A 12,246-nucleotide genomic window follows, 5' to 3' on the forward strand; every position below is an offset into this window, starting at 1 on the left:
GACTCACCGGATACCTTTGAGACATGCCAAGGAAAAACAGAAGAGCAGAATAATGAAATAGACCCCAGGAAAACATGCAGTGTCCTCTGCCTCCTGGGTACTGACTCAAGGTTGGCTTGGCCTCACTAAGCCAGGAGAGCTGCATGCTGTGTCCCACTTGGAAAACAAAGGGCAGCTTGCTTTAAGAAGGTTGTCAGTGCTGAAACATCAACTTCTGGTCCTGCTGTTCTCTGAGAGGACTTGAGTCCATTCTCATCCCTCCTAGTGGTTCTGAGGGGCCACTAAGCCAAATGAGATTAATCATTTGAAAGGTCTGTCTTTGGAATTGAAGGACTGATAGGACCATGCATCTACAGGTAGGGCCTAGTTGCCAAGGACAGCAGTAAAGAAAAAACTGAGGTGCTGACCAAAAAGCTCAGCATTCATTTGCCACAAACTCATGCTGCCTGCTGCTGACTCAATTCTGAGAAACAAATGCTGCCTAGCATTCACAGCACTCTGGTGCTGAGGATATGCTATTTCTATCAACACTCACATCCCTTTGTCAACTGCAGCAGTGAGAAGTGATTAACCACTGCTGCAGAATGACAGCTTATTTCTTTGTATTTTCTGCTTCATTCTGCAGTACCTGCCTCTTTTTCTGCCTTTGTCTACTTGACAACACATCCCTGTGCAAGCACCTCGAGCTTTCTGGCTTCCACTGCTGAGCTCTGCTAAACCATGCTCACTGTCACTTTCCTAACCCTTTTCACCTAGTCTGTCTAAAGTCATCTGCAGGTGAATGTAGCATACAAGCATCAGCATACAGGCATCAGTTCTGGGCATCAGTTCCCAGAACACCCTTGCTTTCTGCACTACCTAAGAGCCACCTCTGACCCCTGGGTGGCAGGCCTGGTCTTTCCCCAGCAACCCTCGCAGGCTGCTGAAGCAGCAGTGGCAGGGCTGACAGCCTCTATGTGGACTCTCAACTGCCTGGAGATAAATTCACCATATCCCACTATATCCCCCACCCCTCCTCACCTGAAGGTGTGGCCAGGCAGCCTCTAAAGTAGGCTCATCTTCTTCAGGGTCAAATTCTGCTCCTGTGGGATTCGATGATGGTGGGAGTGTCCGGAAGAGGTTCACTGAAAACTGAGGTGAGTGAAAAAGTTGCATGAATGACATTCTGACACCTCATGATGGTCCTCCAGCAAATCCTTCACTGCAGCGCAAGACATTGTGATTTGTCACAGCTGTGCCCACACACTGATCCCTTTCTGCAGGCTATAGGGTCACAGTCTGCACAGAACCTCCCCAAATGCAGTCTGTGCCAGAGGCAAGAGCTTCCACCACCCCCACATACACTTCTCTTTCTGGAGATGGGTAGATAAGGAATGGATAGGACTGGGGTCACACTCCTCTCTGACAAATCCCTATCCCCTCCTCCTCCCACACTTCCCTATTTCTTTGGCACAGAAGCCACACAAACACTGGTTCCATGCCCTACCATGATAACAGCTTCAGGATAGATGGCCTCGGTGACAACATCACGGTTGTGTGTGATGTATTCCACCATCTCATTGAGACCTGCTCGCTTCACCTCCTTGAACTTCAGGTCACTGAGGGGGTCAGAGATGAAGTCAAAAAGAACGCAGCACTGCCGCAGCTTCTGGATGAAAAGCTCTTCTCGTTCGTGTGGAGGAGCATCTGTCAGAGAAAGTAGGGACATCTGTCCTTGGAGACAGGCAGATCATCTTCCTGGTTTACCCAGGTATCTCTGTGGTTTGCTCTCTGTGGTTCCCCCTCCCCTGTCACATCATCCTTAAACTGGAGGGGAAGAGGGAGAGGCAGTGTTATCCCTGCTATGGACATGGGGCAAGGGAGGCAGAGAGACTGCCAGGCTCTGAAGCACCTATCCCATGAGGGGATTTCAAATGTGGTAGCAGTTTCTAACTTGGTAAGTTAGATCTCTTCCCTGTACAGAGTACACTGAAAAAAAACCTCAACAAGCTCTCATCACAGATTAGTGATAGCCATGTCCTTCACCCTAGAGACACAAAAGGAGCTGGACAACACACACTGTAGACTAACCCTCCTGCCAGAGAATAGGGTGGAAGAGAGGGGCCAAGGTGGCAGGAGCTTTTTGATACAGCTGGAAACTACACACTGCGTCAGCCTTCCCCAAAGGCCTGTCTGTATCCCTGAGCAACATCAAGCAATGATGGTCAATGACTGCTGAAAATGCTTTCTCCTTGTCCACACTCATGTTAAATTGCCACATAATGTACACTAAGTGCTAATACCAAGCTGTCCTAACGTGGACAGGTTCAATTGCACTATTGTAATTTGCAATGGAAACACAATGAAGAGGAAGCCTGGTCCTTCCCCAGAAATGGGTGAATGTAGGAACCAAGGACAGTCTGCACCAAGGTCTCTGCACTTCACCACCTTCCTGCACAACCTGCTGAAGAATCTGAGGCAATCCTCAATACACAGAAACACAAGGGTTTAAACAGCTCGACTGAGAAGGTAAGTACAAAGTTTGCATTGAGAATTTTCTGATTATTTTAGGACATCCATAAATTCTCTACCTGATAACAAGCACCTTTCCCAGAACCATCCTTGCTGCACTGCCCATATAACTAGCTGGACACTGGAAGGGTTGCTTTGGGAAGAACCCTTACACCACCACACACTGCCTGGAGAAACTGCAGCTCATCGTGCAGATCACTTCCACCCCACTGCCTCTTTACCTTTGAGGGCTGGAAGTTTTTGCAGTTCCCGGTTTTTACTCAGATTGAAACGGGAAGAGCTGTGCCGGCGCTCCTTCTTCACAATCTGGGGTCCCCCTGAGTACTTGATTTTATTCAGCTGGGTTGGGGGGGGAGCACTGTTACTGGGCCGCTTATTTGAAGTTGGCTGTTGTTGTGTCTGCTGCTGTGACTGCTGCGGCTGCTGCTGAGGCTGCTGGGCCTGATAAGGGAGAAGAGAATAAAAGAACTCAGAAGCTTTTTCCTACAAGCCTCATAAGCAGACACCATCAACATCTTCTTGGAATGAAGAAACCGGGCAGGTTTTCCATCCTTGCAGTTTAGTGCATCTCATGTGCTCCTGCCTGCTCTAGAGCTGCCGCTTGCATTTGCAGCATACCTTCAAAGTTAACATCAGTTTTACCTGGTACCTCAGGTCTGTGAGGTACCACAAAGGCACTGGAGCGTCTCGGCACAGCCAGTGCTATGGATATGGAAAGCAAAGTTGCATCTTGCGACAAGTTAGATGAGGCAGATATAAGAACTTTCTGTGCTCAGTGTGCTGCTGTCTCTGCAGCACTCTGTACAACACACAACAAGCAAGTTTAAAAAACCAATCTGCTTTTTTGTCCTTGTGCAGGGAATGACCTGGGACAAAGCAAAGCAGTATGTAGTAAACAGCAGACATAACAGCCTTGGAAAGGCAGTAGTAAAGACCACTACAATCATTGCTGCATTCATGGTCCAGGAGCACCTACAAACCACATGGACCACATATACAACCATATGCAACCTTAGGTCCCAGGCTGTGGATCTCCCAGCCCATCCTGGCTGCTCTTTCCCATATCTGCCTCACTGCTGTCTGAACTTCTGTAGGTGGGCTTTTCCCATATCACTCATTTAAGTCACACAAACTCTTTGTCTGCATTCTCCTCTCCCATTGCACTCTTGTTAAACTGCACTAACAGAGGCACTTTCTCATGTTTAGCGTGTGACCAGAAACTCAAGCCAGTGTTTGCTCAGCTCAGCTCTCTTCCGACCTTGCTGAAGCTGTGCTGGATCCAAGTACCATTTGGACCATAATGACTCAATAACTGACCCTTTAATTTCACACTGACCCAACCTGTGGAAAACTCAGCACAAAAGAGGGCAACATCCTAGCAGGAAGCAGAGGGATTAGCTGGAACCAGCACCCAGCCTACCCTGGCTGTCCTGCATGAGCCAGCTCCTTCCTGCTGGTACATGAAGCCAAAGAGCTGCAGGATGAACCTGTTTAGGATACCAGAGGAATAGCACAATGGATGGGGAGCAGTGGCAAGTGAAATCCTTGGACATCATCTCCTTCTTTCCCAATAATTCTCAGCTGCCACACAGAACACAGTGATACAAATGTACATCTCATTGGAACAGTGACCAGCAGTGTTTTGAGGGAGTGCAGCAGCTCAGCAGAGCTCTCCATCCTCCAGATGACCAGTCTCTTCCTAGCTGAGCTGCAGCTACTCTGTACAGTCCTTTTCCTGAACTGGTTTCCAAAGAGGTGAAGGACAGCACTGCAGTGCAAGAGCAAGAGATATTGCACCTGCAACATGTGGGAAAGCACCAATATAGGAACAGCGAAAGCTGTCTACAAGGAGATGCTGCTCTACAGATTGGGATCTGTAGAGCAAGTGCAAAGACTCCCCGTGGAAAACAGGGCCCAACACAAAATATCAATTTTTTTTTGCCAAGCCATTATTTGAATGAGAAATCAGAAAAATTTTGGTTCTGGTCTGGCTCTGTTTGAAGGAAATCTTGAGCGGTTCTGTTTCAAGCTCAGCTCCAAGCCAAGGTGGAGGGAGACAACAGGATTTGAACTCCCTACAGTTTACATTTGTTTTGATTCCCTTCACAGAGCAGCGCTGTCCCATGATAAGAGGAGGGAGCCAGATGAGCTTGTGATAATAACAAGAGTGTTTGCCAAACAAAGCAGGCCCAGACTACAAACTGGAGACAGCTTCTCCTAAAGAGTGGTCTCTGCTCAGTTAAGTTAGGACAAAGCCTTGCTGGCCAGCTTCCAAGATAGAGAAGTTCATTTCTCACCCTGAACACTTGGGCATCAGGGCAATATTAGCCACTCAAAATATTGTTCAGATGTCTTTGGGAGTCCTCAGCTCTCCTTCCCCAGGGAAGAAGGGAAAAATCTAAATGTGAGCTACCACAGAGAAAGATGGTAGAGAGAGAAACAGAAGTTCCACTAGTGGCCTCCCAGGTAACACTGAAGGAGGCAGGACACATGAGCCCTCCCAGCCAATAGGACATGTCTGTGTACTCCTCGCCCACCCAAAACCACCACAGGCAAATGTTCAGAGCATAGTGTGTTTACTACATGTGAACATGCTGCATCAGGGGGCTGGGAAAGTCTTTGCCACCAGTCTTCAACAATCTTCACCATCTTGCATGAAGAGGGACAAAACACACCTTCAGGTTTAGCTGCCAGCTATTTAAGAAACTGTCATGCACATGGCAAAAGTCACACAACCGAGACTGCAAGAGAAAACCTGATGGCTGGAGAGGGCAGATATATTCATTTGCTGCAGTGCTCAGAGTGTTTATGATGGACTGCTTGCATAGGCAATTTCTGGTATCAAGCTGAATCCCTGCTTTCAGGAGGTGCTTCCTGTGGCAGGCCTGCTGTCTGCTGCCTTCAACTCCTCCCACCTTGGCCACATGAATCAGTAGAGGCTTATTTTAAGTTTCGTAACACTTTCTGCTCTGAAGTTTCCATCCCTGAAAACACAGCAGACTACTGAACCTGGAAGCTTTTCTCTTCCTGCACAGACTGTTTCCCTGACACCAACACCAGCCAACTGCTCCATGGCTGCAGGCATCCCTCTACCTGAGCAGGCTCAGCCCCCTTCTGACAAGCAGGGCTCACACACCACAACACAGCCAACAGTTTGGGGGACACAGTTTGCTATGGCTGTTACACTGCATATGCTGAAGTGACCAGAGGTGTTTGCACCAAGCACAGTGGGGCAGCCCCACTTTCCCCACTGCAGTGGAGCAGCTCCTTGTACCAACAGGACAGACCACCCCTAAATGAAACCTAATTAGAACTCATGTACACAGACTCCCTGCCTCCAGAGCACTTCCTCCCCACCGGTTCCCACCACCTCTCCTCCTTGTTAGGAACTTGCCTGCACAAGTCAATGAGCCTCAGGCCCTGAGCTTGCTCTGTGCCATTCCTCTTCACCCCAGAGGACAGAGATTCTCTTCCCCCAGCCACCCTGAGCTGTGCCAGCATCTCCTGCGCTCCCCTACCCGTGCATGACCTCACCTCTGCAGGCACTGCTACTGCAGCTGGGTGCATCATCACTTGGGAAGCCCTTTCTGCCTCACTGGTCCCTTGAGCATCCCCTGCTTGCTAAGCTTCCCAGCCCAGATCTGCTCTCAGCTCCTCCTCATCAGATGACTCTTCCCTTTCCATCCCTCAAGTCAGTACCTGCTCTCTTTGTCTGCAGTTACACAGTTTCCCTATTAAAATGAGCCTCTCCACCTCAGAAGTAACATGAACACACTGTAACGCCTGTCTCTGAATAATGAACTTCAGGTACTGCAGTACCAAGCCCTATGGAGATAAGTGGAAAACATGAAAATACAGCAGCTCACTGAAAATGTGCACCCTCACCCAGAGCTGCAAATCTCATCAGCAAGGCTCCAAGCTGCCCTTGAGGCTGCAGAGCAACTCCTCTCTCTATTGCTGCTAATGGCTGCTCCCACTTCCAGGTCATTAACTTTCTTCCCCACCCAGCTGCCTCTCCCAGTCTTTCTGGCCAGGAGGAGTAATTCTTTCTCATCCTCTCATTCAAAGCTGCCTTGGTGTCTGACATTATTTCTTTTTCCTCCTTAAATAGCCACACAGAAATTCTCATATACTCATCATGTTCCAGAGGGACTGAATCAAACAAACCTTTCATTTCCCACTCTCTGCTCTCATTCTTACTCCACTGCTCCTTGTCTCTTCTGAGGCAAACTGCCTCCCCAAAGCCAAGGGCTGGCCAAACTCTGGATGCTCATCTTGGAGTAAAACTAAGAGCACTGCAGTACCCCTGTACTTAAGAGAGAATCCAACACCTGTCTTCCCTTGTGGATGTGCCTGCTTTTCAACATATCTGCCCTTCCAGATCAGCCCCACTGAAAGCTCCCTTGCTGCAGAGAACAAAGCACTTTGCTTAGGGGGATCTGGATTGACTCCTACCCTCTTCATCTCCCTCCACAGAGATCACCACAGGAGCTCCTTCTCCATTGTACTTGACCATTGTACAGATCCATTAAAACCGAGTTGCTCTGCAACAAACTTTACTCATCCCACCAGCCAGACAAGTTGCCTGCAAAACAAGTCACAACTTTCTGGTACCAGGATAACTTAGAGTTGATTTCTTCCCCTGCTCCATGGAGCATGGTATGAGAGAGCAAAGCACAAACTGGAAGAGTGCTGCTCACATGCTGCTCCCCTACTGCAAGCCCATTAAGCATCTACTGACATAGAAGAAAAAGCAAAGATCTCTTTAGTGCACCCAGTTTTCACCCTAGAACAGGCTACCAACCAACCATAACTCCACATGGAAATTCACAGAGCATGAAATTTACAATGGCAGCAGAGGTATCCAAGTTGGGCAGCTCAGCCCATCAACCCCACCAGACAATACCACTCCCAGCGCTTCACTTCTTACTTCTGACATATGGAAGGAGTTTTGCTCCCAGCACACATTATCTAATTCTTCACACAATGTGAAAATCATAATACCTTTTTGTGTTTCCTGAAGAGCAAGAAAATCGCATTCAAACTGGTATACATTTCTTCTTATCAAGCAAAGAGCTCTCTTCCATTCTGCAGCAGAGTACTCCAGAGATAGAAAAGCACCAAGAGGGAACAAACGTCACTGCAGACTCAACAGAGAAAGGGAGAAGAGACCTGTGGCAGTACACACTGCAGAAGTGTCTCCTTTCTGTTCTTATGATCAAAGGAGACCCAGCTTTCCATCTTAAAGGAGGGCTGGATTTTGTCTGGAGTATGAGGAAGTGGCTGGGTATGTTTTCTGGGAGGAGATTTTAGACACATCACTTCTAAGTTTCTTCTGCACCCAGGTAACTATTACATGCCATTTCAGGTCACAGAAGGAAGTTTGAAGCCTGTGACAATTCTTCCCTTCTTACTGCACCACTTGCAATAGGGAAAGCAGTGCCACAGCCCACTGTTGATTTGGTTGGGCACATCAGAGACCTGCTTTGTTGGCTACCTATTGCAAGACCCAGACTTTCCTACATCTTTCCAGATCTGTGAACTCAGCAAGGAGTTCCACACAAATAAAAGGTAAGTCTGAACCCATAATGCCAAGGCAGGAGTTCTCTCACTTCCCTGGAGTCCGCAGGCAGCTCTCCCATCAAGCTGTTTTCAGCTGTATATGCAGAACAAAACAGATAGGATGGAGGATCTACGAAACTGCTGCCTTACAAAGTAAGGCTCTGATTCCTTGCTGGCCACACGGCAGATTAAGCATGAGCACAAAACTGAGTGGCTCATAGTAGAGTTATTTTCTGAGGCTCTGCAGTGCAGATTTGTGCTTTGGAGTAGACTCTAAAACAACATTGACTACAAACATGCACCTGTAGTACACATTTCTTCCTAGTCTTCACTAGCCCTACATGTCTCCTACACCCGACCCTCCAAATTACATGCGTAATGTGTTCCAGACAAGACCAGAGCACACGAGCTTCTATGGATGTAGAAGTGGCACGGCTTGTTTGCCAAACTGCAATATTAAAATAAATAAACCACACATACATGCAGGCTTCCTCAGATGTGTATAGCATTCTTTCGAGACAATTCTCAAATTCCACAACCACTGCCTGAATGCCAGACAAACTCAGAGCTACCAGAAAAGTTCCACTGAACACAAATTTGCACTAATTCTAAGGACAGCTTATCTTACTATCATATTCTGCTGAGGCCATTCTAATGTATCTACCTTGGCAACATCCAAACTGAGAGTGAGACTGCACATCTAGGAATATACACTGTGCATTCTTGTGAGGAATGCTGCATTTAGAAAAAAGGCTGCTATACCAAAGGAGAGCTATTTAATCTCTAGCAGTTTATTCTTTCAAGAGTTCCTATACATTATTTCCTAATCTCACTCCTCCAGAAAATGCCTCAGAAGACCAGATCTTATTGCTTCTCACTACTCTCCCACTCTGACACAAAGTGACAACAGAGTTTACGGCGCTTTGCTCTGACAGGAGCAGGGAAGCTGCTCCCATCTGTCAGGCTTCCACCTCCTTGATAATCAAGGCTTGTCCCTTTCTGCAGCCAACTTTGCCACGCCCTGCCCACCTCTGTGAGCAGCACTCGCCCTCAGCTTCATGCCAAAAGTCTTTTTGCAGGTCTGTACGGTATGAGACTCATCAGGTCTCATCCATAGTCGTTGTTCCCTATGGGCCAATTTTCCTTCTCTGACTTCTTAAGATCCTGGTGACATGTGTTATCTGGTGGAACAGCTTGAAGTAGCTAAAATGAAAGATTTAATTCATCCCCAAAGATGAGCTGCACAAGCACACTGCTGTACCCAAGGTGAAAGCCTTACCTCTTCTGAATTCTCAGCCCCACCATCCTTCCCGCTACTGCTGCTGCTGCTGCTGCCGCCAGGCTTCGTGGCACTTTTGGTAGACTTTGGAGACTCCTGAAAGAATGAAAACACATTCAGAGAAAACTTCCCCTTATTCAGAATTTCAGCATCTCTCTGCAGAGCTCAGGTGTGCGCTGCCACAGACCACTCCCGCGGCACGCCCCGCTCCGCATATCCAGCCCTTTCTCCCCGGGAAGGGCATCCTGGACTACTCCCAGCAGCTGACGCCCAAGGCGAGGCCACGGACCCAAGCCCAGGAGCGATGCTGGAATCTCCCGTCCCGGTCATCACCGGCTGACGCCGGCGGGGCACCCGCGGGTGGCAGGGCCCCGTGCCCACCCAGCCCTTCCCCGGGGCGCGGCCTCATCGGAGATACGCGGTGCCAGGGCACCCACAGCCCCAGGCCGGCCGCCCTGGGCGGCGGCAGAGGCGGATCCGGGCCCTCACCCGGACGGTGGAGGGAGCAGCGGGGCCAGGACGCGGGTGCGGCCGTACCTCCCCCACCGGGAGCATCCCCGTGGCCAGCGGAGCGCGCAGGGCGGGCCGGACCGGGTTTGCACGGAGGCACCGCCGGCCGCCCCTCGCTCCCGCCCGCCTCCCCCGGGCCCGCGCGCGCCCCCGCCGCCCTCCTGCGCCACCCGACCCGCCCGCCGCGGACGCGCGCCCGCGCCCCCGCCCCCTGCCGGCCACAGCCCCGCGCGCGCCCCCGCCCGAGGGCCGAGCCCAGCGAAGGCCGTGCCGGGGAGGGGCGGCGACAGAGAGCACTCGGCCGCTGCGCCGCGCGCGGTAGCTCCCCCGGCGCTGCCGCCGGCCCCAGGGCCGCACCTTCTCCTTCTTCAGCTTGTAGGGCATGGTGAGCGCCGGCCCCCAACCGCTCCGCGCCCGCCGCCGCCGCCGCCGCCGCCTGCGCCCGGGCCCGGCCGCAGCGCCCCGCTCCCATTGGGCCAGGCGCGCCGGCCTGCCTAGCAACAGCCTCCGCCGCCGCCGCGTGCCGCTGACGCAAGGCGGCCGATTTTTCTGATTGGCCACAGAGGGCGCGGGCGCCGGGCACGCCCCCGGGGGCGGGGCTGCGGCAGCGGCTCTTCCGGGGCAGCGGCCAGGGCGCGGGTTCGGGCTGGTCTTCTTCCCGCGGGAGGGACTCGGGGCGTGCGGGGCTTCTCCGGACACGGCGAGCGCCTGCCCGGTGCTCTCGGGTCCCCTCTGCGTGCAGATGGCTCCTGTATAGCGGGAGGAAAAATGACTGGGCTCCCTGTCCTGCCCGGCTCTCCTCTACATCGCTCGAGGAGGAGGAGCCCCAGCAGCCTGTGCTGGCCCCAGGGTCTGCACCCTACCTTTACGGGACGGTTGCTTGTTAGTGTTCCGATACACAGTTTTGGGGAGGCTGCCGGTGGGAATAAGGGGGTGAGTGAAGCTGGTGGATGGAAATGTGCGTGTGAGCACTGCGAGGCCCAGCGCAGAGCTTTGTGGCCGCTGATATGGAGAAGGCTGTTCCAGGGACAGGGGGCCAGGACACTTCCCTGCTCACATGGGGCAGCCCGACTAGTTCATTGGCAGGTGGTCTTTGATCATCACAGTGGGAGGATGGCGTCCAAAAACCTGAACGGGTCACCCTGAAGCTGGTGGGCAAAAAGAAACCAACAGGTAGCAAGCTGCCCTTGAATTAATGAACCTAAGCAAAGGGCCACCTCATTAGGGCACATGATGTCTCGAAGGTAAAAGGTCAATCCTTACTGTCATTGTCCTTAAGGTGGTGACTGCTGGCCTGTTGCCAGAGGTGCAAGAGCTCCCATTCACTTCAGCCAGGCCAGTGGTAAGGATCTCATGAACTGTGGCACACGAGCAGGGAGAGAAGCAGGGGATTGGGTGGTATCAGAGGTGCTTCAACAGGAGCACGATCTTTTCAGTCATTGGAGGAACTGACCTGGTATGGCACATGGGGGAAAAAATTCCCTAAGAGTGTTTTGAAAGATCAGTGCATTGGCTTATTGTTAGCATGCTTATCATTTTCACTGACCTGACAGTCGCTGGCACTCCACAGGATCCCAAGGAGCAGAGCGAGGTCCTGGTTTCTGTTGCCCTTCCTCTGTGTCATGCACAAGTGACCCACAGCCCCAGCACACAATATCCAGCACTGGGTATTTTTGAGCAGGAAACTGTGCCAGTGTGAGCATATAAAAGCCACTTGCTTGAAGAGTTTGTAGCTATCATCATTCCCTGTCATAAGCTGTCACATGGAATTCTAGATTGGCTTTCCTTGGTCCTGGAGCTTAGTGAAACTCAGCTTCACCAAACTGGTATTTGGCCCCTGACTTTGTCCCAGTGTCAAGTGACTGGTGTTTGGGCCCAGCTTCTGTCTAATGCTGTGGCAGAAAGTGGCCACCAAGGTCATCTCCAAAAACAAGGCACTGGAAGAAAACCTTGGGAAATTCCAGCCCCACTGGATGCAGGTTGGGTGAGAAGGTGGCATTATCAGGGAGCAGCAGGAGGAGCCCCTGAACATCATGAAGTTCTGCAGGGCAAGGGGGGCATCTGAGAATCTTCAGGGACTAAGGGGGAAATGGAAGCAGCTTTTGGGGAGCTTCATAGGCATCAGTGCTATGGGATGGCTCAATGGGGCAGAGTTTTTTGAGATTCAAAGGAATAGTGGGAATCCTGGGCATTGGGGGCACTGTGAGGCAAAGGGTAGGGATTCCGAGTGCAGGGAGCTCTTGGGAGCTTCAGGAGGATGGAAGCGTGGTGGGCACTTTGTGGGGGACTGACAAGGGTTAGGATAGCAGTGGTAGGCAAAAGGGATGGAGGTGCATGGCAAAGGGGAGCCAGCGGGAGGCAGGGCTGTCCCATGTCAAACCCAT

General features: G+C 51.3%; 1 protein-coding gene across 2 annotated transcripts in view; it reads right to left on the reverse strand.

The window, feature by feature from the left end:
* PPP2R5D (protein phosphatase 2 regulatory subunit B'delta) overlaps positions 1-9,998 on the reverse strand; it is a 26,799-nt gene extending 16,801 nt beyond the window's left edge. The window contains exons 1-5 of one of the 2 annotated variants that reach the window (XM_056488760.1): positions 9,890-9,998; positions 9,353-9,448; positions 2,733-2,952; positions 1,487-1,686; positions 1,021-1,131 (exon numbers count right to left, since the gene is read on the reverse strand). In XM_056488760.1, the coding sequence (XP_056344735.1) occupies positions 1,021-1,131; positions 1,487-1,686; positions 2,733-2,952; positions 9,353-9,448; positions 9,890-9,907 (645 nt within the window). In that variant the 5' untranslated portion in view covers positions 9,908-9,998. Of the gene's footprint in view, positions 1-1,020; positions 1,132-1,486; positions 1,687-2,732; positions 2,953-9,352; positions 9,449-9,841 lie in introns of both variants that reach the window. The other variant, XM_056488759.1, reaches the window with a different exon arrangement.
* Between the last annotated feature and the right edge of the window lie 2,248 nt (positions 9,999-12,246).

This window comes from Oenanthe melanoleuca, chromosome 3 (genome assembly GCF_029582105.1).
Source record: "Oenanthe melanoleuca isolate GR-GAL-2019-014 chromosome 3, OMel1.0, whole genome shotgun sequence".
Classification (NCBI taxonomy): Eukaryota; Metazoa; Chordata; class Aves; order Passeriformes; family Muscicapidae; genus Oenanthe; species Oenanthe melanoleuca.